The sequence below is a fragment of the Manacus candei genome, unplaced genomic scaffold (genome assembly GCF_025592945.1).
Source record: "Manacus candei isolate 608988 ecotype Guabito, Panama unplaced genomic scaffold, ASM2559294v1 h1tg000005l, whole genome shotgun sequence".
In the NCBI taxonomy this organism is placed as follows: domain Eukaryota; kingdom Metazoa; phylum Chordata; class Aves; order Passeriformes; family Pipridae; genus Manacus; species Manacus candei.
In genome coordinates this window covers 6,405,293-6,432,581 of record NW_026138053.1, presented here as the reverse complement: position 1 = coordinate 6,432,581, position 27,289 = coordinate 6,405,293, and the positions used below count along the sequence as shown (strand labels likewise).

At 49.7% G+C, this 27,289-nt stretch overlaps 1 protein-coding gene across 3 annotated transcripts in view; it reads left to right on the top strand.

Moving 5' to 3' along the window:
* Nucleotides 1-27,074, top strand: part of SSBP3 (single stranded DNA binding protein 3) — a 54,522-nt gene extending 27,448 nt beyond the window's left edge. The window contains exons 5-18 of one of the 3 annotated variants that reach the window (XM_051801603.1): nt 9,610-9,699; nt 17,514-17,594; nt 18,342-18,401; nt 20,326-20,392; nt 20,501-20,577; nt 23,471-23,535; nt 23,643-23,691; nt 23,948-23,983; nt 24,186-24,240; nt 24,692-24,762; nt 25,518-25,596; nt 25,833-25,861; nt 26,041-26,142; nt 26,700-27,074. In XM_051801603.1, coding sequence (XP_051657563.1) covers nt 9,610-9,699; nt 17,514-17,594; nt 18,342-18,401; nt 20,326-20,392; nt 20,501-20,577; nt 23,471-23,535; nt 23,643-23,691; nt 23,948-23,983; nt 24,186-24,240; nt 24,692-24,762; nt 25,518-25,596; nt 25,833-25,861; nt 26,041-26,142; nt 26,700-26,729 — 891 coding nt within the window. In that variant the 3' untranslated portion in view covers nt 26,730-27,074. The remainder of the gene's footprint in view (nt 1-9,609; nt 9,700-17,513; nt 17,595-18,341; nt 18,402-20,325; nt 20,393-20,500; nt 20,578-23,470; nt 23,536-23,642; nt 23,692-23,947; nt 23,984-24,185; nt 24,241-24,691; nt 24,763-25,517; nt 25,597-25,832; nt 25,862-26,040; nt 26,143-26,699) is intronic. The other 2 variants (XM_051801612.1, XM_051801622.1) reach the window with 2 other exon arrangements.
* The last annotated feature ends 215 nt before the right edge of the window (nt 27,075-27,289 follow it).

Sequence of the window (27,289 nt, the reverse complement as noted above, 5' to 3'; positions counted from 1 at the left end):
ACGGATGATTTCTGGGGATGATTAGCACTGCTTTGGTTTTGTCTGTGCCCCTGGAGTCACAGCTCGGTCTTGGTGCTGCTGGGGTAAAGCAGTGGCCACAGCCTGGGCTGGGATCCTGTGCTGGCAGGTCATGAGGAGAGCTGGGATTTTCCTCCTGCCACCGCCTCACACCCACATGTTGCACCTTCCCTTGAGCTTGATGCATTTCAAGCCCAAGCTGTTTGCTCAAGCTTTCAGCTTGCCTGGAAAGAGTATCAGTGGTGCTCAGTCCACGCTGCTTGGACAACCCCACTCACCAGGGATGGGTGAACCTGGGATACAGCACTTGACAGGCTGCATGTGTTGTGACCTCATCGGTGGCCATCCAGTGCTTGGGGAGAGTTGGCACTACTGATGCAGGGGTGCAGGATGCTCTACAACTCCACAGCAGAACACTGCATGGATGCCAGGATGCAGGATGCTTTGTGGCTCCTTTCCTGGGCAGGATGTCCGTGGAAAGAGCTGCATGGAGGGCAGAATAGTTTGACCATTTTTGAAACATCACCCTGGAAATGGTAGGAGTCATGCTGAGGCATGATGGCTGTTCTACATCATCGCTCAGTCACAAAACCCAGCCTTCTTGAGATTGGGGTTTGCCAGCAGCTTTCCTCATGGTGCCATGGTGTTGCTGTCCCAACAATGGCTCATTGAGGACTGGGTTGGCCCTTGGAGCACAGCTACAGCCTCATGGAGGATGTTAAGTCCATGCTGGCTTCTTGGGATGAGTCAAGGGTGCAGAAATGTGGTGGGTTAGTCATGGCAATGCTCCCAGGAGGATGGGTCCTTTAGGATGAGTCCTATAGGAAGGATGCTGTTGGGGTGATGGGGAGAACAAAAACCCATCGCTGTCATTGCTGCCAAATACAACAGCCCTCAAATTCACAGTAAGTCCATTCATCCCAGTTAATTTAGGGCTCTGACAGGCTGCCCTGTGTCTGGCCACAGCAGTGCCGGCTGCTCCTGTGCAAAGTCCACCACCTTCCTCCCCATCCACCTCTCCAGGGTTTATAGGGTGTGCTGGACTTTGTACCCGTGCAGCAACTCACAGCCCTTAGTTAAGTCACCTGCCATCTCCTCCTCGATTTAAAGCATTTCCAACCCTCCAACAGCATATTTTCATGTAAGATGCTGTGCAGAGAAGGTGCTACAAAGCATCATCAAATATCAACAGAGCCACTTTTGTTAGAAATGATGATTTCTTTTTTGTTAACCTGCAACTTTGTTAGAGAAGGGGTTTTTTTATTATTCTTTTTTTTTTTTTTTTAAAAAAAAAAAAGCTCGTTGTGGAAAAAACTTCACTCTTCACAGATCAGCAGGCAAATCCATCAGGGGCCGCTGTGAGCGGGGCTGGATGCTTGGCCGCCTCCGTAGGTACACAAAACCCGTTTGAACGCCTGCAAAAGGTTACGGCGGCGCTTAAAAAGCGCTTAAAAAGCACCGCCGTAACCTTTCGCAGGCGTTCAGATGGGCTTTGTGTTATTACACGAAGATGGTGGCCATCAGCATCTTGTCAGGGACGGGCAGATGGTGTTCACCTGCTCCGGACCAACTTCTTTTGCCCTTTGCCTTTGGTGTCGGGGAATAATACCAGGGCAGCTGCTCGCAGTAAAATAGGCTTAAGCAAATGGGATATTTTGGCATTCAAGTGCATGACAAGAATGGGAGTATTTGCATTAATTCTCTCCTCTCTTTCCCCGCGGCGGGAGAGGATGGAGAAAACCGTGATGTTTTCCCGTGGGGTAAATCTGGGGCCTGGTCTTCTCTGCCTGGGTTGGGGGTGGGAAGTGCTGGAAGCTGTGCTGGAGTGTCAGTGCTTCATCTCACAGCATCCCACTGCCCAAACAATGGAAATGGATGTTTTTCCAGGGATGTCTCAGTTTTTCCTGCTGCACTGCAAAGGCAGGTGCCGGGCAAGGGAGTCTCATCCCCTTCCCTGGATCCGGATGAAGGTTAGGTATCAAACATCACTGACTCTCCATGCAAACTGGCAGCTTATTTTGTATTACTTTTGATTGCAAAGAGCAACCAATGAGATCAACTGGCTGAAACACAAGGTGGCAAAAATTTAAAAATATATTTGTAATCTGTGCCCATCTTTAATAGGGAAATCTCTGCTGGACATTGTATGCCTCTGAGGTGTTTAGCCAATGGGATTGGTAATATCCTCATTAGTTGTCAGTTAATCCTTTGGACAAGTTAGAACTAGTTTTCTTCAAATGCACGTGGTGTGGTGTTTTTCTAAAGTCACAGGTTATTATTATTATTATTATTATTATTTTTCCTTTTTAACTTAGATTGCCAATTTAAATCTATCTTTTCTTACAACCCCTTCCAAAATTTGCTTGGCAGTTTCAATCTGGAAGGAGGCAGAAGGCAGAGGAGTGGTGATTTGTGCAGGCACTGGGAAGCAGAAGTCCGGCTGCCAATGCCAACAGCCTCCCTTTGCACCTCATCACCAAATTATTACTACTTTTTTGAGAGAGAAGCAGTATTTTTCCTTAATCTGATCTTTTCAAAGGCTGGTAACAGAGTAATGCAACTCCACATAGTCACAGCTCAACAGCAGCAGCGTGGAGCAAGGGACATCACTGGGAGTAAAGTCCCGTGTAATTTAACCATCACAGCTTTGCAGAAAACTCCAGCAAACTTCTCCTGGCAGCTTTGTGTGCTGGGGCCATTTCCATATGGGTTTTAAAAATAATAACACTTTTTAAAAAAATCTGAAATTAATCTGTAAGCTTTGTATAAAGTTTGTGTAGGTACATCAGAAGCAGGTGGAACCACCAAGTGTCCGGTGCAGGAGGAAATCCAGGTTGTCAGTGCAAGGAGCTGCACCACAGCAGTGCCCGGGTGGCCCTCAGCAGAGCCGAGCATCCTGCACTGATAGATGAGCGGTAGATTAATAGTCCTAAGCAATTGCATTATCTAATGAAAATTTTATATAATTATTTTATATAACTTTTTTGGCAGGTAGACCCTGAAATGGATGGTATTGATTGCTGGAAAAGAGCCTGGCCTGTCTGTTGCTGGAATTATTAGAGGGGAATTGATAGTAATTAATACCTGTGTATTTACAGCATTTTCCAGGCTGCTAATTGCACAGGATCCATTTAAGCTGTTTGGTAGTGGGGAGGGTTCACACATTGGTTTTAAGGTGTAGGCTGGACATGGGTCTTGTGCTGAGGAAGTTGCTGGCGGTGGGAAAGCCGGGACCCTCGGTTTCACCTTTGCTCCAAGTTGGGGACAGGGAGGACTCCAGGCTGCCCACAGCAAAACATCTCTAAATACCAGGGATGGGTGCATCCATCCACCCAACACACTGCGGGAAGCATTGGAGTGCTCTCCTCTGCAAAGCCCTTCCTAAGTCAGGGGAAGCACTTCCAGCAAGCCCAGCTTAACTTCCCACAAGTTTCCCTTTGTAAACCTTTCATACACACGTGCGTGCAAAAGGGAGCCTAATTGCATTTAGTCTGTTTTACACCTCCCGTCCTTATCCCCCCGCTCTCCGCCCCCCCTTTAATTCGGTCGCTGTGAAATTTTTGCAGCCCTGCCAAGTTATTTCCTTGGGATATATTTAGAGAAAGCCAGCTCAGCAGAGCGCGCTGGGTGTTTGTGGAAGGATGTTTGTAAATGTTAGCAGGAACGCTGGCGGGCTGGCGGAGCAGATGTCCGCGAGATGCTACCAAGAGCCTTATTTACAAACTTGTAAATGACTGAAGGGGTTTCCTTCCCGGGGATAAGGGGGACGCCGACTTAAGAGATTAAAATCCTATTGTTTCGTGGCCGGAGCTGCTGTCTCAGATTATCCTTTACAAGGGGGGGGGAGGAGAAAAAAAAAAAACCAGCAAAAAACTCCGTATTAGCTTGAAACACTATTCAACTGTTGTGCCTTTTTTTATGGTTTTTTTTTAAAAGCTCAACGAGAATGCAGGGCTGGGGGTTGTTTCTTTCTGCATAAAGAAGGGGGAAAAGTGACCAAGCGTGGCTGTTCCTGGCCAGAGTGTACGCTGGAGCTTTGTGTGCCGGGCAGCTCGCAGGTGATGTATTTAAAATAAGCACAAAAAGCTTGTGCTGTCGTAGAAGTATAATTAAGCTGAACTTGTATGCACAGCATGTTGTCCCACAGGAGCACAGTGATGGTGTTTGAGTGGTGTGGTGATACTGTTACGAGCCCATTTAATCTGGGTTTTTTTATATCTCGCCAATACACAAAGCTTCATCCCAGTCTCCTTTTACCTTCTCTTACCCTAAAATAAACCAAAACTGGTTTGTTTTGTCTCCTGGAGCATCCAGCCAAGTGGCTTCCACTGGAAGAAGCAGGATGGACTTCAGTGTATCCCATGTGGGGAGCACAGCATGCCCCAAAAACACCCTGAGGCCACCTGAGAGGCTCTGCGGGCACTGTGGTTTTGAAGTAGGTGCCCAGTAGGTGCCTGCTGCCGGCATGTGGGCTGGTGATCACACTCACAGAATCTGCAGTGGGCTGTTGTTGTATTTATTTGATGCATGTTGATGCAACACAGATGCTGGCACCAACCCACAGAGGGGACTGATGTGGGAGAGGATCTGAGGGCTTGGTCCCGAGGAAGCGGTCAGCGTGTCGTCCTCCCCGGCGTTAATCGGGTTACTGTGAGGTGTGGGAGGGTTCTATTATTAAATTTAAAACCTGGCTATATAAGATGAAGGCAGCTTTAATGAGATGAAAAGGCTTAACTGGAGTCCAATTAAATTCCGTATTACCTGTTTACGCAGCCTGCTTAAGTCCTGACCTGCACGCTGATTTCTTCTTTAGGCTCCAAAGCCTGTGCTCTAGGCAAAAAAATAAAATCAAAGGAGACAGATAGGTACCAGATCACCAGCATGTCCTGAGCATCCCCATGTACTCCTACCAGAGGCAGCTGCCCTCAAGTCTTGTGCGGCTCCCGCAGTGGCTGCATGGTGAGATGCAGCCAAAATCCTCCAGTCCACTCTTTTGGAGAGGAGAGCTAGGGAAAACAGCTGGAGGCCAAAAAGCTCCAGCCATCCTTAGCTGAGTTTTAGGCCTGTGCTGTGAAGATATTTTTGCTCTCCCATCTCACTACCGGGATAATGGAGACTGGGGCTGGCTGAGCAGCCAGTGCTAGTGGTGCTTCCCACAAAAGGAGGATCCTCACTGCTGCCTGCCAGCTCCTTGTACCACTGTTGGGAGGTTATTTTTATTAAAAATAAGTGTTTGGTGAAAGCCAACCGTGGGATGCTGGGGTGAGCTGCACAGCTGCCCATGTGAACTGGAGTTGGTCGCCTGGAGTGTGTGATGGGGACACCGGCTTGTGTTTGATGGCAGAGTAACTACTGTCAGTGAGAACCTGGTTTTCACAGATGATTAATAGAAACCATTGCTCGTGTTGGTGAAGTGTGGCAGGTTTGGATGCAGTGCAGGAGGGGTGCAGTGCTTTAGCCCACCTTCATGGTGCTTTTCAAGGTCCGGCAATGGGGATGACGAGGAGGATCCCTCGCAGCATCCCAAGGGCTGCTGTTTGGACAGCATATCTGGAAAGCTCCTCAGCTTCCCAAGCCCTCTCTTGTTGGGTGCTGCCTTTTATTACATGGGTACCCTGGGGCTGGGAGCAGCAACGTTCTGGCAGTGACAAGCGACTTCAACCCACCTGCTCTGGTTTCTAAATTCAGCCCCCACAACCCTCTCGGGGCCTCGGTAGTGCCTCCCAGCTCCTCTTGGGCCGAGCGTGCCGCAGGGCGGGGGGCAGGAAACGGCTCGCCGCACCCTGCTCGCAGCAAACCCTCACGCCCAGCAAAGACCTAAACCCTGCATTAAAGAAAGTAAATAAATAAAAGCACCAGCCCACAGATCCTCCCAGGGCTGTGGGGCAGCAGAGGTGAGTTATGTTCCTGGCTCAGCTGGCCTGGGAAAGCAAATTTGGGTGACACCAAAATGCTGGCAGGGAGCTGCTCTGTGCAGCCAGTGCCTCTTCCCTGCTGCTCTTCAACACAATTAATACAGCAGGATAACCTGGTTTCTCCTTAAGGATTAGGTTAAGAAAACAAGATGGTTTTAATAGCCCTTTGGCATCCTGCATATATTGTAGCTGAAGAACCTACCCAACTTTGCAGCACAGCCAAACAGCACATCTTTTCCTTTTTTCCCCATTTTTTCCCCCATAACCTGATGCCAGTGGTCCTGCGTGAGCAGGCTCCTATCGATGAATTCAAGTGCCCAGCTCCTGGCTGTGCAGTTTTGTCCGATTTCCATTGCCTCCTGACCTCCATCCTTCTTTATTTGCAAAGCTATACTCGCAGGCAGCGGTAATAAATCAATTAATGACTCTGATGAATCGTTTAATGGCTGACAAAATAACACTACAGTCAACAGCTTGGATCTCTACAGCAGTACCAGAAGACGCTGGTTGACTCAGGGTAGGGAGACGAAACAGAGACTGTTAGCTCAATTAGTGCAATTAGTGTGCGATTTAAAGGCTTACACGGCATCTGCTGGCGTACCGAGCCGGTGTGTTAACTGAGAGCTTTGGTTTGGAAGCGAAATGTGGTGATACAGATTGTCATCATTCCGCTGGCTTCCACCAAAAAAGAGGAAAAATACCAACGTATGTGGCAGAAGAAAAGAAAACCCCATATGTATGTTTGTGTATATAGCTATGCATGCATGTCCTGGGAATGCATATATATTTATTTCTAACATGGAAAAGATTTCCCATCTAATAAAAGGCAAACGAGCTGGCATGCCAGCAGTGCCAGAGCTGTCCTGGCTCATTTCTGGCAGCGGTTTCCATGTATTTTGGTGGAAGGAAATTTGGGGCATCTCATGCAAATGGGGACCCTTCATGTGGCTGGATGTGCTTTCAGTTCAGCACCAGCTTGGATGTTGTGGCACAGCAGTTCCATGCCTGTCTCCTGCTGGCTTCCACAGCATCTCCACCTTGTCTGTACCTGCTGTATGGGGACCTAGTGGGTTTTAGATATTCACCTGAGGAGAGGCTTGGAAGGCAAACTGCAACCAGAAGTCCCTAATAAGAGTTTCTGAGCCAAAATGGTGAAAATAAACCATGTAGGAGGAGCTGTGTGGCTAAAAAAGTCCTGGAAATGGGTGCTGGAAAGCCCTTGGGTTTCTGTGCTCACCCTTAAGGTTTGGGAAGTTCGTTCCTACTATCTTTTTCCCCTTTTTTCTTTCTGGCATACCCCAAAGGTTTTATAGCACTGCTGCAGCTGTGGCTGTGCTCCCATCGCTTCATGGGGCTAAAGGTGCCTCGGTGTTTACCTTAGCGGCGGTGATGGGGAGGGGAATAAAAAAAAGAAATATAATGTCACTTCGCAGCCTTGTAAATCATTCATCAAGGGCTGACCAATTTGGCTCCCATCCTGCAATATGCTCAGGGCACTTGCGGGTTTTTAATTACCAAGTTCTGCCAAGCGCCACATGTGCGAGGAACTTTAAATCCCCGTTTACGCCGCAAAGGCATAGGTGAGGTTTCAGGGTGTTTAACGCGGAAAATACTCTGTGGTTTTGTGGAAAAATGGGCATTCGCTTCAAGATTTTCTTTGGCTGCTCTGCCCTCCTCCCTCTGCTCCCTGTTGCAGAGGGGAGGAGGAGGGCAGCGTCCTTTCTCCCTGGATCCCCAAATCCATGTCCCTCCTCGCTCCCCACTACTTTGGGATCCATTTTGCTTTGGGAGATTCCCCCAGCAAAGGATTATGGTGTGCTGGAAATCTCTTGAAACCATAAAATATCACCTTGGCAGCTTTATTGCAGCGCTCGCCGCCTTGGGAGAGAAGTGTTTTGCGTGATAGAGGGTTTAATAAAGGAAATTCCAAATGGGCTCGCTGCAGTTTGGGGCTCGGTCTTATATATTTTTGCATTAAGAACCGTCATCTGCTTTGCAGAGAAACTGCAATATGTTCATGGCCTTGGATTAAGATTTGGTTTTACTTTTATAGCTGACCCACTTGGGGGGATGGAGGGAGGGGGAGAAGTGGGTTCACTCCCTCTCCCATCTATTTTTGCTGCCGTCTGATGTATAAAAAGAGCCTGGAACGGGCAGGCTTATTTTTCCTGCCAGGACTTTTTTTTATTAACTGTAAAAACACTCAGATCTGGCCTTTGCTGCTGATGGGAGGAAGGCTGCTCAGGATGCCTTGTTCAGGGGCACGGGGAGGGTGTGGTATGGGCTGTGCCTTGGGGTGCAGGGCCCCGTAATGATACAGGTTATTTCATGAAGGGGAGCTCTTAGTGGGGAATCACCTTCCACTTACAACTCTCAGATGCTGGGGTGGGAAAAGCAACTGCTTATCCAACCGGGTCCTGGTCTTTATCCCTCATCCTGCTGAAAAGCGTGACGGAGGGGGCACAAGGGATGCCCCAGGAAGGCACAAGGCACAAGTGGTTAGTCTGATGCTCTCCTGCCTCTGCAAGGCTTTCTGGTCTGGAATAGTGAGATTCCCAACCAACCCGCCTTGGCAATCCTTAGTACTTAGTAATAATCCTTAGTTTTCCAGGCTGCCCAAGTCCTGACAGCCCGGCTTCCCCCCTTTGCTCACATCTTGTGGTTGTCACTGCATCGGATGTGGTCAGAAGCCGGGACTGGCTCAGCTGCTGTCAGGACCCAGGGTTTGTTGGGTAAAACCAAACCTGAGCAGGCTGTGCCCCAGCTGTTCATGGGATTTCCTCAGTGGAAAATTTTTTCACCATGGTTTTAGGTGGGTACATCCACCATAAAAATTCATGGAGGGAGGAGTTCAGTGATCCAAATACAATTAACGTCACTGAGGCACCTTTGTAGCTGACCTGGGAACAGGGGGGTCACTTGGAGTGCACAGGCACAGGTACTGCTCCTAACCCTGCAGGGATGTGTCACCAGCAGTGGCTTTTAGGGAAGGATCTTTTTCTTATATTTTCCTTCAGGGTAGGAGCCTCCCATCACACTGGTGCTCTCCCAGAGCCACAAGGAGGTAAATACAAAGAGGGATCCTGAGTAGGAGCAAGCAAGGTGTCTGGGTAACCCATGTCTGCCCTTGTCCCTCTTTTTTGGGGCTGGAGCCACTCTAGTGGCTCATCCTGGGGAGGCACGAGGGGGAACGTAACCTCACAGGTCGCATGTGATGAATTTGGAAATGCATAATAAAACCTTGGCATGTTGGTGAGGTCAGGGAAACATCATTTTTGGAGGACAGGACTGAATCAGCAAGCGGGAGTGGGGAGGTAAAAGAAGCATTTAAAAAGCCTTAGAATAGCTTCTGCCTGAAATGACATGTTGGATGAGGCTCCTTGGTGAATTAACAAGGCTCAGTGCTTGGGTAAATGAATAAACAAATCCCAGAATTATCCCCAGGTTTTGTGTGGCCATCTCCTTCGTGGGTGTCTCAAAGGCTGGTGCCCCTCCAGCTGTGAGCATCCTCAGCTGGTTCCTCCACAGGGGAAAGATGCTCAGGAAGCATGGAGCGATGCTCAGGGCTCCGGAGGGACCAGATGGATTGACCCACGATGTGGCAGGAGAGGGTTTTTTTTTTAACGTGTTTTTGCCACAGCTCTGACCGTGTTTGTCCTGGTTTTGTTCCCCACAGAGCGCAGCTGCCGCCCCAAGTCCTGTGCTTGGAAACATTCCCCCGAACGACGGGATGCCCGGGGGCCCCATCCCGCCCGGTTTCTTCCAGGTAGGCTGCCGCTCCTCCTGGTGCTCGGCTCCACACCGCGCACGTGTTCGCTTACGCTCTGGGTGTCAGCGCTGTCATGCCTGTGTTTTTTTTCCAAGGGGATGCTGGGGAAGCAGCATGCCTGCATAGCTGACCTGTCTAGGAAGAACTTGTGTTCCTGCTGTCCTTCCAGTTTGCTTTCTATCTTTTGTGGCCTTAAAGCAAATTTCTTTCTTGCTCGAAGAGGTTACTGTGTATTTACAACCAGTAAATACTTCAGAGCTTTTTTCCCAAAGCTGCTTGGTTTGTGTTTGGGTTGGGATTGTATTTGTTCTTCAGTCTTAACAGACGTGCGTAATTGAAAACATTCTGGATTTTGATTCCTGAAACTTTTCCCCCCTCCTCTGGTTAACCACTTGATTTTTTCCAAATGCAATCACTGAAAGCATTAACAAACCCTGGCTGTGGCTGCAAGTGGGATCAGGCTCCAGCCAAGTCCCCGAATGCTGTGGAGGTACCTTGTAAGCAAATACCCAGCAAAGTCCCCAAAGTCCCCTCAATCCCTCCTTATCCCATGCCGAGCCCTGACGGAGGAGGGGGTAATGTATGTTTGGAGCGATGCTAACTGAAAGGATATCAACAAACACACAGAAAAGGAGTTCTCAAAACTTGAACCTTGGAGGTTTTCTCTGGGGTCTCTCTGCACGGTGTGAGCTGCACCAGTTTGCAGCGACACAAGCTTTCGGTGCTTTACAATCTTCCTTCTTGAGGACGAAACACTTGTTTGTGTAAAAAATGGGATAAGAGTTGAAAGGAGTATTTGTTTTGGCAAGCTGGGGTTTTTATAATGTGGGCTTGTGATTTGTATATGGGAGAGCTTCTCGGGCAGTAGACAGGCAGGCTCGATAAGGAGCTTGTGATTTATTGTGGCGATATCTGAGCCCAATATCGGCGATTGCACTCATGTGGAAAGGGGGAAGGAGGGCCCTGTCTTTTTTTTTTTTTGAGAGAGAGAGAGAGAGATCCTATTTCCTGAACATGCTTCTGACAAAGTAAGAATATCCGATATTGATCGGGAACCCTAAAACAGGCGAATCTTGTAGCAGCGCTCGGCGGCGCAGGGTGAAGCCAACAGCGGAGATGGTATCTCGCAGGTCATAGCTGCTGCCAGCAATCCGAGTGCCAAGCTGCTGCTTCCAACAAATGTGTCTCCAAACGTCCTGATCTCGCCCCACGGTGAAGCTGACTGTCCTTTGGGGCTTCTGCTTCACACTGAGATGCGAGGGCTGCAAAACTGGCATGAAGTTAGGGCAAGGCATCAACAGTATGGGTTGGATTTCCCAGAGCGGGAAAGGTGAGGAAGAGGAGTCACATCTCACCAGACTTGCTGCTCATGCTCCCGTCTTGACTCTTCCCGTTGACAGCCTCCAAGCTGTCCCCCCACTTTCCTTTCTGCCCTCCCGTAGCACTTTTGCACTGAGGATCTGATTCAGAAGCAAACAACCTGTCCTAGCTCCCTGCCTCCCATGCAGCTGGCCCAGGAGCCACTGGGGAGGCGAGACTCAAAAGCAGGGGTGGATCCTGAAAACCCAGGAAATGTAATAACACTGGTACAGGTGTCGTGTGGGGGATGCTGCCCATCCCCAGCACTGCCGGAGGGAAGAGAGAACGGGTGCTGGTGCATATGGCTCACATGTGACATCTCAAGAGCCTGCCTTTCCTGAAAGCCCTCCAACATCTGGTTTCTCCTCCCAGCCCTGGGGATGGAAGGGAGAAGAAAAATCCCACCTTTTAACATAGTCTGAACATCGCCTCCATGAAAGCCTGATTTATTGCGGGTGCTGGAGCTCATTCCAGCTTCAGGAGATGCTGGAGAGCAGCGCTTGCAGACATGGGCTGGAGGCTCGATGGCAGGCAAGCAGGTCGCAGCTTGGGGGTAATTTCCTGTCTGGAGATTATAGTGCTGAAATTTAGAGGGCAAAAACAAAAAGGTCACAGAAGATGCAAAGGACTTCTCCCCACCCCTGTGGGGTGTGCCAGCCCTGGGAGTGAATGAGGTTCCTGGTGGTACCACCTCAGCCAGTGCTGTCCTCATGCCAGGAGACTGCTGGAGCGTGCTCAGGGGCTTTCAGCACCTTGCTCTTCTGCGCCAGGGACCTGCAAGGGATATTCCTGAGAGTAGCAGGCATGAGCAGATAGTTTTTGAGGGGGTTTAGAGGGCCTGATCCTGTCCTGTCACATCCTAGGATGTGGCACGGGGAGCTGAGAAGGGAGTCTCCAGCAAAGCTCAGGTTGTAGAAATCCTCAGGTTGCACTAACCACCCTGGGAATACATGAACCCCCCCCAGCCTTGCACATTTGGAGGTCTTTGGCAAAGAGAAAAAATTATATGTACTGTTCCTGGGACTTAACAGCCTAAAAACCCATGGGAGTGAGCTTGGAGGAGAAGCAAGGAAGGGGAGAAGCAAGGAGGACTCCAGGCTGCAGTGCCCATCCACAGCCACTGTCTTGCAGTGAGAGTCCCTTCCCCATGCTGGGGCTCAGCAGTGACCATCAGGCCAGGGGCCAAGGGAAGTGCAGCCTCCAGAGTCTCCCAAAACCTTCCTGAAGTGATGGGAAAGGAGAGGCCCATGGCACTCTTGGGTTGCTGGGGCAATTTTGGTGCCAGCCAGCAGCACAGCATCAGGCTGCACTCAGGACAAAAGGTGGCTGGGTTGATGACCAGCGTGGGTAGATGCTTTTATTACAACCTCTCTCTTTGTCCCGTTTAGATGAGCAAACAAACCCTCTGCTCATCCTCCTAAAGGTCATCAGAGGTGTTCCTGCTTTGTTTTGAAAGCTGGATTGATGCCGGGGTGCAGATCCCTCAAAGGAGGGGCACGGGGGTGTCAGGGAAATGTAGGAAGAAAAATTAGAAATTGAAATCCGTTAATACCACACCTTTATAACACTTAATAAATGGAGGGGGCCCAGTCAGCAGCCCCCCCCCAGCCATGCCTGCTCTCCCCAGCGCAGTCCCCGCGCCGCCCCGTACCCTGCGCGCTGATGAAATGGAAAGTTGACCATAAATCAATGTCGGCGGCTGCGTTAGCTATGCATCAGCGGCTCGGCGCCGAGATGCACCAAAACAAAGCACCGGCTGCTCCGTGTTCCCACACTGCCCCCTAATGCAGACAGACCTCGGGAGCTGGGGAGGACGGGGGGCTACAGAGCCCAGGGGGCTCCCCCCACATCTGCTCCCTGCCTCTCCTCCCTCTGTCCTGGAGCATGTCTCTTTGGGTGAGGTCGCCCATGGAGGTGAGGATGGTGAAGCCAGGGACAATAGGAAGAGATCCATGTTGTCCTGCTCCCTCCTTGGATGTGCCACCATTTTCTCCCTGCCCAGCTGTCCTGTCCCACCCTCAATGGGATTTGCCAGTGCTCCATGGATGCTGCTGGCGATGGTCAGCCAGTTCCGTCGAGGTGGCACGAGAGCCACAAAACCAGGCTGCCCTTCCCAAAATCGTGAGGCAGAAGTCAGTATCAGCCTACACCAGTCAGGATTTGAAGGAAGGTGGCTTACAAGCTGGAGGAAAGGAAAAGCAAGCATCAGAGAAAGTTTTTTTTCTGGAAGTTTAGTAGGATGCCCGAGGCTTTTGTACCAAGCGTCTGGAGCATATGGTGGGATTTGCAGTCAACTTTCTCTCGGGTGCTCCAGCCAGATGGAGGTGACTGTTCTTGGCTCTGGCTGACACGGGTTTGTTTCCTGAAGAGCTTGTGTTAAACATATTCCTTAAAACCAGGCTTCTGCAGTTGGGAGCCCCAGCTGCAGGCGAGGCAGAGCTCCTGCCCACGGCTGCCTTTCGCTGTCTGCGGGGGAACTTGGCCCGCCTTGCCTTGCTTTGCCTTGCCTTGCTTTGCCTTGTCTAGCCTTGCCTTGCCTTGCCTTGCCTTGATTTGCCTTGCCTTGCCTTGCTTTGCCTCGCCTCGCCTTGCCTTGCCTTGCCTTGCCCTCTCTCAGGAAGGTCCTCACCCAGCACCACGTGCTGGAAGGCGACCATGGTCTTCCTCTTTGGAGACACCTGGAGCATCTCTCCTAAAGGCTCCTTCAGAGATACCTTATTTTTTTCTTGACAACTTGCAAAACATCTCTCTCCTTCAGTAGAAATAAAGCTCCTCTCCAATAAACCCAGGCATGGCTTTAATTAATATCCATCTAATTTATTTTAGTGTTTTCTAACATCAAAACCGGCAGGCAGGGGCAGGTATTTTAAAATCAAGATGCCTCCCTGTTGCTAACTTGAAACCATCTCATGGCAGTGATGCTATGCCGTACCATCCTGCCTTGTTCTGCCACCCCCAGAGGTGCTCGAAAATGTTTCTAAATAGCAAAACTCCCCCATTAGCTGAAAGTATGTAGCCCATAAAACATGATCCATTTGTGGTGAATTACACTGGAAACATAAATTGACACACGCAGAGCTATGATCGCTCGTGCCATTTTCCATCTTTAATATTTTACAAGAAGTTTGAGGAGTTGAGCTCATGAAAGACAGAGTGGAAATAATCTGATCGCCTGGAAACTCCCTGTAGGAAGCAGCTGCAGCAGCGAACTTCAGCCATCCGAAGGGCCAGGTTGGGATTCTGAAGTCACTGTAATATAGAGGGGAGAAAAAAATGAAGCAAAGGGGAGGTTGAGGCACCAACAGCTGTTGGAAACAGTTTCCTCTAAGGCCATTTTAGCTGTTTGGGGTTGGTTGTTGGGGTTTTTTTGAGGTGGCTACAGGAAGGTGAAGAATAACCCCCAGTGCAAGTTGTCCAGTTCAAAGGGGGAAAAAAGGGAAAACTTGAGAGATTATGGGGTTTCTCTGGTTGGAAAGAGTGCTGGTTTAGAGATGAGAGTGAGGTAACTGCAGAGCAGGTCCTGCTCACCCAGCATGGCATGTCAGATGGAGCTGTGCTGCAGGGATGCAACTCTGGGGCATCTGGGATATGGAGGAAGCAGGACAGTGTGAGTTCAGCCTCTCTTTTAACAGCAGTAGTTAATAACTGCTAAATACACATTTTTTTAAGAAAAAAGGGTTGTTCTGTTGGTTGGAGCCCACATGTCGTCTCTGCTGAACACTTGTCTCAACTGCCATGATCCATCGGGATCATCTGCTGCTTCCTCTGCAGCCAGGCAATCCCGTGCGAAAGAGCAACTGATCCAGCAGGCGTTCCGGGCTGAACACGGGTCCCAGCCTTGAAACATCTGCAAGTATTTATGGAGATAACACTATCCAGAGGGTCTGCATTTCTGATGGAGCAGAGCAGCCGTGCCGAGGGGGCCGCAGCAGTTGCAGCCCGGAGTGAGCGCTTGGGATGCTGCTGCTTGTTGCTGTTTGGAAAAAGCGAGAAAAGAAAGAAAACGGAAAAAAGCTGCTTTCAGCTCCTCCCTGCATGCCAAAATGTTTGCACAATCTGGGTTTCTGCAGCCACCTTATCCAGAAGTCTCCACTGGGAATGGTACCACATGGGATAATGCAAGGGTGAAGATGCTGCGGCGCTGAGCCTGGAGCATCCCAGGGAGCAGCCTTGGCGCTGGGGCAGGACCGCGCTCCAGAGGATGCATTCAGCAGCACAAACAACTGATGCTCTCCGGATCCAGTTGCCACAGGGGATTTTTCTCTGGTGGAAACGCTGCCATGTCTCATAGATGCTTTTTCTCCAATAACCAGATACTGTTTGCGCTGAAGCTCAAAATGTAGACCCAAAGCACCACCTCTTGGGCCCAGTCAGGGTGTGCGTTGGTGGCTGTGTACCCCACACGTGATACCTGTTCACTCCACACCCTCACACACTGGGAGATACGAGAGGGAGGACATCAGGGATTTAATAACTTGAGGATGGGGTATGGGTGCCTGTGCAGTCAGTACCTGGACACCAATGACCCCCTCCTTGCAGCAAAGGCAGGCATTGTGGCATTGACTCTTGCATTGATGTGGCTCAAGGATTGACTGGTCTTTTCCAACCCTGGTTTTTACCTTCTACGTGGTTTCATCACTCATTCACCTTCTGATCTTCCTACCCCAAATCCTACAGCTGAGGTGTGTAGGAAGGGCTTTGGGGGTGGCCAGAGCTCATTGGGGGATGTTGTCCTCCACCTACAGGTGGTGGGAGGTGGCTGCTGCCCCTGCTGCACTTTGCATTTAGCCACCTCAGAAGCAAAACTAAGTCAGCTTTCATGCCTGGAGAGGACTTCTGCTAAAGGAGGTTGATGCCACAGTTAGACCACAGAGGTTTGTCTTCTCTCTGTGGGACGTGGATGGAGAAGGCAGGAAGAGGGTTGTTCTGAAGTGCTGTGACCTCATCCAGATGAGGTTGGCCAGACACTAAGGGCAGGGGTTGGTTCCTTTTGGCTCCTGGAGAATAAATGGTGGTGTAAGTGGTGGGATTTCAGAGTCTGGAGCAAAGAGGCTGGCAGGAGGCTGTTGGTTTAAATCCACTTGGCTCCATCTCGCTGCCAAACCGTTCAAATAAAAAATTAAAAAAAAAAAAAAAAAGAAGAAGAAGAAAAAAACCCACCCTCTTACTTTATTTACATTGCACTCAAGTTTCCGCTGTACAAAAGATTTGCAGGTGCAAATATGTCCTGCCTTCATTAACTTCCCCTCCCTTTTTAATTTATGTGATTTCAATTTTCCTTCCCTGTACTGTTAATTAGGGGACCCTCTAATCAGTACCATTATCACAGTGGTATTCATGTTTAGGAAAGCTGCTAAACAAATGCTTGCAAAATTGCTAAATGGCTAATTAATGTCTGTTAATTAAGAAAATTGCTCATGGTAACAAACCATGCCATTGCTGGCAGCAGCTAGAAGGCGAACACTTGTTGAAATTAGTAACGAGGCAGGTAGAGAACATCTGCTCCGGCGCCAGTCCTGGAGCCTGCCGTCACTTCCCATCACCTACTGACAGAGCTCCTTTGCTTTCTCTACCAATTAAACCTCCTTTGACTCAAAAAATACTATTTTTTTTTTCTTTCCTTACATTAACACGCACCGGTATATTCTTGCACCGAGCTCACGGTTTTTCCAAGCAAATTTTCATTTCATGCTTTTAAGAGAAATTTAAAAAAAAATTAAAGTGGGCGTTCAAGCCCAAAATGTCAGCGGCTGCTGCATTGCAGCCTTAAACCTGCACCAACTAATCTCTCCTTTTTTCCCCTAGACATCCTTTCTTTGCTGGCAAGCCATTTTACTCGCATCCTTAGGGAATCCACCTCGAGGAATGATGTTGCATCCCTTCAGTGTGGCAGTGCAGCCCCGGTTGTGCCGGCCAAAAGCTGCCCAAGCGTGAGCTGGGACATGCTCCTTGTCCTCTGCGCTTGCTCCGGCACCTCCAGTGAACCACGGTCAAAACATAAACCCAGAGGTGTTTCCAACCTTTGGGATGAGAGAGGAAAAAATATTTTTTCTTTTTTGGTTTGGGGGTGTTTTTTGTACTTCCCCCAACCTCTCTGGTCCTCTCCTGCATATTTTTTTCCTCGTTGCACGCCCCTGCAAAGTGTTTCCCTGTGTGTTTATCATTGCAGACTTGGTTGAACCACTGGACCATTTACCCTCAATGTGGCCACTGTATTTTGACAGATGTTCTGATTTTGAATATATATATTTTTTTGCATATCTCATTATTCATTGTTCAGCTACAGATGAATAGAAACTCAATTAAAAAGAGGGAAAAAAAAGGAAAAAAAAATTTAAAACCGGGAGAACTGACTCCCCAGCTAAACAGGTCCACCCGTGAATCCTTTTTTTAGCTCTTTCTGCGCTTTCATGTGCTAATCTATAACCTCCTTCTACTGTCTGACCTCACAGGGACCGCCTGGGTCACAGCCCTCGCCACACGCACAGCCTCCACCCCACAATCCTAACAGCATGATGGGACCCCACAGTCAGGTAAAGACACTAGCGATGGGTAGGGCTGTGAACCGGGACGTGCGCTCGATTTACTTCTTTTTTTCCCCTCTCTAAGCATGCTGGGCAGCGGTACCCGCTCCCTGGGGAGCATCCCCCCGGGCACCCCAGCTCCGAAGCAAAATGTTGGTTTTTTCCCTTTTTTTTTCTTTTTTTCTTTTTTTCTTTTTTTTTTTTTTTTTGGATATGCAGTTATCAATGGACTGAGAAGTCAATAGTGGGTATCAGACTATTTTACCTTCCCAAGGTAGCCTGAAAAATTTAGCTTGATGTGGGTTTTTAATCTGTTAGTAGCAGCAGTTGTACAAAAAGTAACATTAAGCCTTTCTTCTTTTTTTTTTTTCTTCAGTACTTAGCACCGGGGTTTTTTGTGTGTGCGTGTCTGTATGTGCTTATTTGCCACTTTTTTTAATATATCTCTATATATTTAAACTTGAACAGTGTCTAACACTCAGGGTTTCCCATGCACTAATTTTAACAGCCTCACCTAGTATTGCCGATGTCAAACGCTCTCAAACAATAAATCTACAGAGAAAATGTTTAAGAAAACGGACTCCAGACACCTTTCTTTTTTTTTTTTTTCTTTTGAAACATAACTTTTTTAAAAAGGATGTCTCCAGAAAAAAAAAAATCAGAAATACCAAAAACTGTGTGCAGGCTAACCAGCGTGCGTGGGGAGCGTGCTGCCTCCCCACAGCTCAGCCCTGACCCCCTTTTGTGTCCCCGCAGCCGTTCATGTCACCGCGCTACGCCGGAGGTCCCCGGCCCCCCATCAGGATGGGCAACCAGGTACTGCGCTCCCGGGATTCCACATTTCCTAGAGATTGCTGTTATTTGGGGAGGGAGACAGTGGCCAGGTGTTCTGGAGATGCTCCTTGGGTTTGGGGGGCAAACATCACCTCCCTTGGGCATCCTCTGTTTCCTCGGTGCCGGACCATCTAGTGTCACTTAACTATCATATTTTAATGTTGTTTTGAGGTTCAGGCATATCCAGGGTGGAAACAACGGTGGGGAATGTGCCGCTTTCTATCTGTGATGTTTCCAGCAGGGTTGTGCCATGCCATGTGCTTGCTGCCCGGCTGGATTTTCCCTGCAATCGCAGAAAATTAAAGTGATGGAGATAATCCTGCTGCTGGGCTAACCGAGCGCTTAGATCAGCGGCGGGGTCAAGCGGGGCAGGTCAATGCTGAATTTTTTGGGCTGGGTTTATCCTCTTATCCCGGCTTAAATGAGGGCAGTTTGTTTCTGGCCTTACGGATGGAGGCTTCCACCCCACACCCTGCCCTGCATGTGTGCGTGGCTTTGGTTGAGGAATTCATGTCCTTCCCAACGATGCCATGCAGATCCATAGAGTAATGACCAAGCCAGAGGTTATTTGTCACTAAAGGGAAATTCAAAGAAACCTGCAATTCCCTTGAGCAGCAGAGGTGACTGTGCAAAAATTGGGAGCTTATTTTTTGGCTATCAGTGCTATTTTTGTATAGGTGTAATTAGCAGAAAGAGCAGGATAGTCAGGAAATAGGATGTAGCAGCTTGCTCTGTGTTTGTGCTTGCTGGATTTGAGACTTGAATAGCTGGAACTTGCTAAATGATGGTAAGACAGCTTGAGATGTGGCTGAGAAAAACGCAGTGGGGGCTGAGCCTCCCTCCCAGGGCACTGGTGGCTGTTTTAGTGAGGTATTAATTGACTGCACCTCATCATGGATCAGTTTTAACAGAACCCCATCCTGCTGTGGTCTAGGGCTCATCCCAAGCTCTGCTGGAGGTGAGCACAGTGAGCTGGGCAGGCAGGAGAGGCAGAGGACTAGCCTGGGGAGACTGCTCCCACAGAAGGATCAAACATCCAGGAGTGGGTGAAGTTAATTAGAAGGATTTCATTTTTTCCCCCCAAACACCACATATAAAGCACATGTTTGTACCTACGCAGAGCTCGGCAAGGTTGTGGTCACATCCTGAGGGACAAGAGGAATAAATAGGCAGGCAGGAAGGTCAGGCAGCAGAAGTGTAAATATCCACCTCTACAACCCCTCTAGTTTATCTTCCTCCTACTGCCAGCTTTCAGGCTGCAAAAAACTTGAGATTGGGCAGATTCTGCCTTGGTGCAGCCAAGTGAACCCGATGCTCGCGCTGTGCTCCAGCAGTGGGATCCTCGGTGTCGGCATCCAAATAAAAGGCAGCATTGTAGCAAAACTGTTTACAGTTTGCTTCCCCTAGGCAGATGATATCTGCGTTTTTCTTCCCCTTTATCTGTTCAGAGCAGCCTTTGAACTTTAAATAGCAGTGTTGCCCAAGCAGAGCATGGGTTTGGGGAGGGGGAGCATCTTCCTTCCCCTCTGCCTGTGTGGGGAGGGGTCCCAATGCTGCTCTGCTGCATGTGGAGCATCTCCCCTCCACAGCCCATGGAATCACTGTGACCTGTTTGGCCCTGTTGCTGTGTAGTACCGGGTTGCCATCCCGCTGGTCACCTTTCCCTGCTGAGTTTCACACCTCTGCCCTGCTCAGCCTCAGGCTTTCCCCCACTGCCCTAAAATATGACAGCCTTGCAGTGCGTGGCCTGCGGGAAGGAGAAAACTCTGGCGCCTTGTTTGGGTTTTGGAGGGTGTTTGCGAAAGGATGAGGGAGGCAAACATCTGGAGGCTGTAAAAGTGGGGTGTAGGATGCGGCGGGATGCAGGATTTACTCTTTTTTTAATCTTCCTGCCTTGTTTTCACAGCCCCCAGGTGCCGTTCCCGGTACACAGCCATTGCTGCCCAATTCAATGGATCCCACGCGACAGCAAGGTAAACCCAGCAGAGGAGGGGTGAACATTAACGTTTCTCCTCAGCTGTCAGTTTGGGACCTAAAGTGGCTGCAGTGCCATGTAACACCCCTACTTTTGCTCCCAACAGGGCACCCCAACATGGGCGGCCCCATGCAAAGGATGAATCCTCCGCGAGGGATGGGCCCCATGGGTCCCGGTCCGCAGGTAAGCCCAGCTCCAGAGAGCATCATACAAACACTGCACACCATTGGAACAACCTCCTGGGGCTTGGAGGGCTGGGAGTTACCCCCCCCACGCCCTGTCCCCACATTAGTGTTAATGCATTTTACATTAGTCTTGCATCTGGAAATCCCTCCTTTTAACATGAGTGAGGTCTTCAGAGCTCATTAAGGGTATTGCAGCCTCCCTCTTGCCCTTCTGTCAGAGGGGATGGCACTTAGCTCTGCGCCGGAGCAGCCTTTGAGTGCATTACACTGCCTGCCTGGGAAATAGTTATGACCCTAACAGCAGGAAAGGGAAAGGAGGCTTGCATTTAAAATAAATAAATAAAAAGAAATGGCAAAGATCCCTTTAGCAAGGGAATAAGGCTTTCCCCTGTGAGGTTCCCCTCCACCTGCCCCTCCCGCTGCCTGCTTGAGCTCTCTATTTCAGGAAAGGGGAGTAAACCCTTGAAATTAAGCAGATCTGGGTTAATATATGTTGTCATTCTGTTGATTCGCTTACGGAGTGGCTTATTGTTGACTCACTCCTGTTTGTTCCTTCTACAAGACTTCAAAACCAGATTACCATATTTTGGTTGGAGGTTTATCCTCTCTGCATTGTCGCCTACGTGGAGTTTGTAGCGCGAGGATCAGAGTCTGTCAAGAGGCGGGCGGGTGCGCTGGAGTTTTGTTTTGTTTTTCCCCCAGAGACTGTTGAGATAAGTGAATGTTGTGTAAAGAGAGAGTTGTGTCATCTCTTTAACACCAACCTGATGCTGCTGCTCAGGGATGCTCGGCCGCCTCCACGGACACCCAGATCCATCCTAGGGCAGGGGATAAAAAACCTGCACGAGCATCGTTTCATGGACAAGCCCTCCAATAGCACTGCTGCTGTGCTTAAAATCCTCCTTTCCCTGAAGGATTGCACCCAAAAAAACCCCAGCATTCGCCAGCGTGGCCTGCGCCAAGGCGAGCGGCGGCGGCTTGCCCGGGGGAGGTTGCTCGCTTCCCACTTCCAAAGCTCGCCGAGAAACTTGGAAGCGGCGAGGGCGCTGTGAGCGCCGCGTGGGATGGCGGCGGCTCCGGGAGCTGGCAGGAGTTGTGAAATGTTCAGAGCTTTATTTTTGACTCCACCATTCCCTGTGTACGTACATTAGGGAGAGGTTTTTTAAGAGGCAGCCTTTCCCTGGAGAAGCGCTGGGCTTCCCAATCTGGCACCCGCGGGCGCTGCCTTCCCCCAGACATCCAGGAATCGACGCCTGCACAGGCAGTCACCAAAAATACCAGCCCTAGCCCAGCAGCCCCTCACACCTTGTGTGCTCAAGGCTTGTTTTTCTTTAAGCTTTGCATCAGGACATTCCTAAATACTCCCCACAGTATTCCAGAGGGCTGCAGAGCATCCAGCCAGGACATCCCGGCGTTCTGACAGCAGCTCCTTATTACACACCAGTGATGAATCATCCCTTTCAGCTGGTTGCTGCTGCCTTTTTCCCTTTAATAGTCCCAGTTGTATCTCTGCAGAAGCCAGGACGGGGTTTGCCAGTGCCTCTACGAAGAGGATTTGTAGCTCCCTGGGTTTTGGCAGTGTCTTGCCAGAGCCCGACATCCAGGTCGCTCAGCACAGCTGCGTTCCCTCCCCACCCTCCCTGAGCATCTTTCAGCTGGCTTCGTTTTCCAGCCTTTCAGCTCCAATTAAAAACGCTGAGCCCTTTTTCTTTTTTTTAAACAAGGGGTTTGATGCTGCTATTCAGTGTAAATGGCTGAAATTTCAATCAATTAAGGACTTGCCGGTAATTTGTTTGGGGAAAACCCTTTTCTTCCTCTTCAAAACAAACTTTGGTGATGCCCTCAGCAGAGCACAGTGTTCTGATGTATCCATAAATCCAGTGAAAAATCGACAGCACTGAAGTATTGTACTTAAAATCCAGCTTGGAGCACTCTGAGGGGCTGTGGAAGGGGAAGTGGCCAGCCATCACTCCTGCTGCTGTAGCAGTTTTTTCTTTAAATGGCAGAAATACAGCCCAAAAAGATTCAGTACAGGGAGGGAGGTGGAAGGGGAAGAGCGCCAGCGCGACCTAAATCTGGTTGCACTGGCTGCACATCGCCTGGAGGGCACAGGGAGCAAAGCTGAGACCAAATGGAGCGCGGCATTCGAGGGATTCCTCTTCCTTCGCTGCCCTGGGCTTGGCTTTGTACTAGAGCTGGTCTTAGGAGATGGGGGATGCAGATCTGAGGCTCCCAGTCCCAGCTGGAGGCTAAGCCAGGGTGGAATAAGCCAGGAGAGGAGCCTCAAGGGGCTGCCTGCCCTTGCCTGCTCCCCATGGCTTCAGACCTGCTCCAGGGGATAGAGCAGAGAGCTTGAGAGCACCAGGAAAACAAACTTGGCTTGGTTTTCCCTGCTCCAGTCATCATCCTGAGACCAGGGGATGCTCCATTGCAGGGGAAGCTCATGCAGCCTTTCCCCATCCCTTAAAATGCAGCAGGAACCTTCCAAGTGGTGCCTTTTCTCCTCCTGCCCTTGTTTTCTCCTGCACAAAAGGACAAATCTAAAAGGCTGTTGTTGGCACCAGAGACTGGGAGTGGATTTGTCTCCCAGAGTTGGGAGGAGGTTGTTTTCCCTTCAGCCATGTGGCCTCAGAGAGCAGGGAGGGGGAACTTTGAGGCTCAGCCTGGTGCCCATCCATATTGAGCTTCCTGTTTTTTTATAAATATATACCAGTATATAAATATATATACCAACTGCCTCTACATTCATCATCATGAATATTTTTTTTTATTAATCTCATTTTTGCAAACAGACCTGCTTGTTTTTTTATTTGTTTGTTGGGGATTTTTCCCCTTCTCTTGTCTGGTGTCCCTTCCCATTGCAGTAGACTGACCCTTGGTTATTGTTGCAGAACTACGGCAGCGGCATGAGACCTCCACCCAACTCCCTAGGCCCTGGCATGCCTGGAATTAACATGTAAGGCAAACCCCCGCACTGGGATGTTTGACTGCTGACTCAGGACTGCAGGACTGTACAGATTAAAAGACAACATTCATTTTTTTCTTGTTTAATTTTGACCCCAGGGGGCCGGGTGCTGGTAGACCGTGGCCGAACCCCAGCAGTGCTAACTCAGTGAGTATCCCACGGTCCTTGGAGCAACAGCAGGGTTGATTGGGAAGTTTCCTGCAAAATGGGGCCATTCCCTGTTAGCTGAATCCTGCTAATGAGAGGAAGTTCCCAGCCTCTTGCTTAGACTGCTGTGCCCTGGGACTCCCATCCTGGCTGGGCTGAGATGGCAGTGGGGGCTCTCAGCTGTGTCCTGCTGGGAGCCAGCCTGTGGGAGCCCCTGTGCACCCCATGGCTGAACTTGGCTCTCTTCTCCCTACAGATTCCATACTCTTCTTCATCGCCTGGTACATACGTGGTGAGTCCTCCTGCTCCGTCTGTCCATCCTGTCATCGGGGCGCAGAGATGTTATAGAGTTCATACGGTTTGGGATGCAATTGGTGCTGTGGGAAGTGACCAGGCTGGCTCTGGGGGTGTGAGGTCCAGCTGGTGGTTGAAAACGTGGAGAGGTGGGCAATGCTCATGTTTGCACATCTGATGCCTGCTTTGTCTCTCTGCAGGGTCCGCCCGGCGGCGGTGGTCCCCCAGGGACACCCATCATGCCCAGTCCTGCAGGTATGAGCCCTCCAAGAGCCCCTTCTCCCAGGCCAGCCCTTCAGGCTCTGCCCCTTCCCCTGCCAGGAGACCCCCATCCCTTGGGCTGTGCCCACAGGCAAACAACAGATTTTGACTTTCTGGGGAGTGAGTGGCATGGGCTGCTTGGCTTTGGGATGGCATTTGGGGATGTTCCTACATCCCCCTATGAATCTGGTAGCTGGGGGGCTCAGGAAGGTGAGGAATTACCTCCCCACACTTCCCAGCCAGGAGCTGAATTATTTTTCACAGTTGAATTTCTGTGATTAAAAACTTTGTGGATCTTCATTAAATACAAATTAGCCAGAAAATGGTGGTAGTTAGAGGGAATTTTAGGTGATAAAATACAAAAGAATGAGTTCAAGTGGCATGAGTTTGTTTTAATTAAGAAATGAATTAATCACCCGACTTACTGGGCTTCACTGTTCCACAGATTCAACAAATTCAAGTGACAACATCTACACAATGATTAATCCAGTACCGCCCGCAGGCAGTCGATCGAATGTAAGTCTGCTTTCTAATAATTTACATATCAGATACCATAACAAATCATAATTAACTTCATCAGTTGAGAGTAAAGCAGTTTAATTGATTTCAGCCATTTGTTACAAAACAGAAATAAAACAAACCATCAAAAAGCGATTAACTCTTGGGCAACTTTGTTAATTTTTTATGCTTATTAAGAGAGCAGCGGTCCTGCTGCTCCGGCCGAGGTGGTGGCAGCTGCGTGCCCAGAGAGGTGCTGGGGTTTGTAGGATGTAGGCAGCCTTAAATCTCATTAGATGCTGGTTGGATGGAGCCCTCTGTGTTGCCATGGCTCTGAGTCTGCCACTCAGCCAAATTTTATAGGTGAATCCACAGGAGCCCTGAGGCCTCACAGCCTCAGGGGGTGATACGGCCCCAAGTTGCGCAGGGGGAGGTGTAGGCTGGATATTAGGAAAATTTTTTCATGGAAGGGAGTGTCAAGCACTGGAACATGTTGCCCAGGGCAGTGGTGGAGTCACCATCCCTGGAAGTGTTCAGGAAACATGTGGGTATGGCACTGAGGACATGGTTTAGTGGTGGTGCTGGGTTGACAGCTGGGACTTTGTGATCTCAAAGGTCTTTTCCAACCTTAACAATCCTGTGATTCCATGATGTGTCCCATTCCATGAGGGATGTCTTGTGGGAGGGGAGAATGTTCCCCAAGGAGCCACCGTGGCAGGTATTTGGAGTAGTTTTGTGACTGATTTTGGTTTTGTCACCTTTTTGTTCCTCAGTTCCCGATGGGCCCCGGCTCTGACGGCCCCATGGGCGGCATGGGCGGCATGGAGCCCCATCACATGAACGGATCGTTAGGTGAGCAATGGGCAGGGGGCTGCGGCTCAGGGAGCCACGATGGGCCTTCACTCCCTGGGGACACTGGCTGAGCATCCCAGTGCCTGCTCCCGTCCCAGGGTCAACCCACAGTTCACACCAGTGGCTCAAAGCAGAGCTGGAAATCAGAACGGGGTGTGGGAGCAGCCGAGCGGGAGGCGCGAGGCCATGGCTGCATGCTCAGTAAGGCTCTTGTCCTTTCTCTCCCCTCTGTGCAGGGTCAGGAGACATAGATGGACTTCCAAAAGTAAGTGGGTTGCAGGGTGGGTGCGTGGGCTCCCCTTTTCCCAGCACTGGGGTAGCAGTGTGACCCACATTTCCGCATGTTGGGAAATGTGACTGGGGTGGGCAGGGCTATGTCCTGCCCCCATGGTGTTTCATGGGGCATGGGGACCTGCTCACCACCTTCCCTCCCATCTCTCACAGAATTCTCCAAACAACATAAGTGGCATTAGCAATCCCCCGGGCACTCCAAGAGACGACGGGGAGCTGGGAGGCAACTTTCTCCATTCCTTCCAAAATGACAATGTGAGTGAGTGCCTGCCTGGGGACGGGGAGACAGTCCTTGGGGAGAGCGGTGGGTGCCTTTTGGACCTGGATTATTCTGTGTGTGAACTGCTCTGGGACAGAAAAGTGGGCAGGAAGAAATATGCTGGTGGGTGGAAGCTTGGGGTCCTTGGTGGGATGAGTGTGTACTGATGGAGGGGAGAGGATCTGCAGGATGGAGAGGAGCTGGTGCAGATGCAGCCAGCTGTGCTGACCTGGCCGAGTCGAGGCTCTGTGGGTGGCTACAGACATCCCTCCGCTTCTTCCTCTATTAGCAGCATATACACGTGTGCATGTTAATTACTTGTTTTAAATTGCATCTCACCCCATACTGTTCTGCTGATTTTCTTCCCGGAAAAGCAAGTTACAGTGCACATTATGCCCTGATAAATTTGAGTCTCCAGCATATCCTCTCCCCCTGGTTTATTAGGTCCAATTAGGTTGCTGTGTAGTTGTCATCAGCCTCCTTTTGCATCCCCCTTCAGCGGCCGGGGATCTGACCTGCCTGGTTTCTCACCCTGGCTCTGTCTCTCTTCCAGTATTCCCCCAGCATGACGATGAGTGTGTGATTTCCCTCCCCCTCCTCCTCTCCAGGATCAAGAGAGTCAGCTGCCGTTCGGAGGATCTCAACGAATTATGCAAGAAGAAGAAGAAGAATCTAGGTGTATGGGCAGGGACACGCGTGGCGGGGGCCAAAACCCCAGGTTTAGTTTCATGCAATAAAAAGGCTGAACTTTTTATTCCATAAAACATGAAGGACAAAACTTAAAATATTTCAAGACATGACAAGACCCTTCTTTGTGCAGAAGGGTTTATATATGTACATGACACTTCTTTTTGGAAACAAACGGAAGCCTCTAGCACCCAACTCCGATCTCTTTGCTTTGTTCTTTTAAATAAAGACAGAAACCGAACCTGTTGTATGTTTGTGCCGTGCGACACCAGGAAGCTAGTCTAGATATGAAATCATGTTGTCTCTGTTGTAGTCATTTTTTTAAATAAACTGGACAGTTTACAATGGTGGTTTTCGTTCAGAAGGCCTGTTTTTCTTTTTCTTTTTTTTTCTTTTTTTTTTTTTTGGTTTTGGGGTTTTTTTCCCTTCTATTTTTGGGGGTTTTTTTGTTTGTTT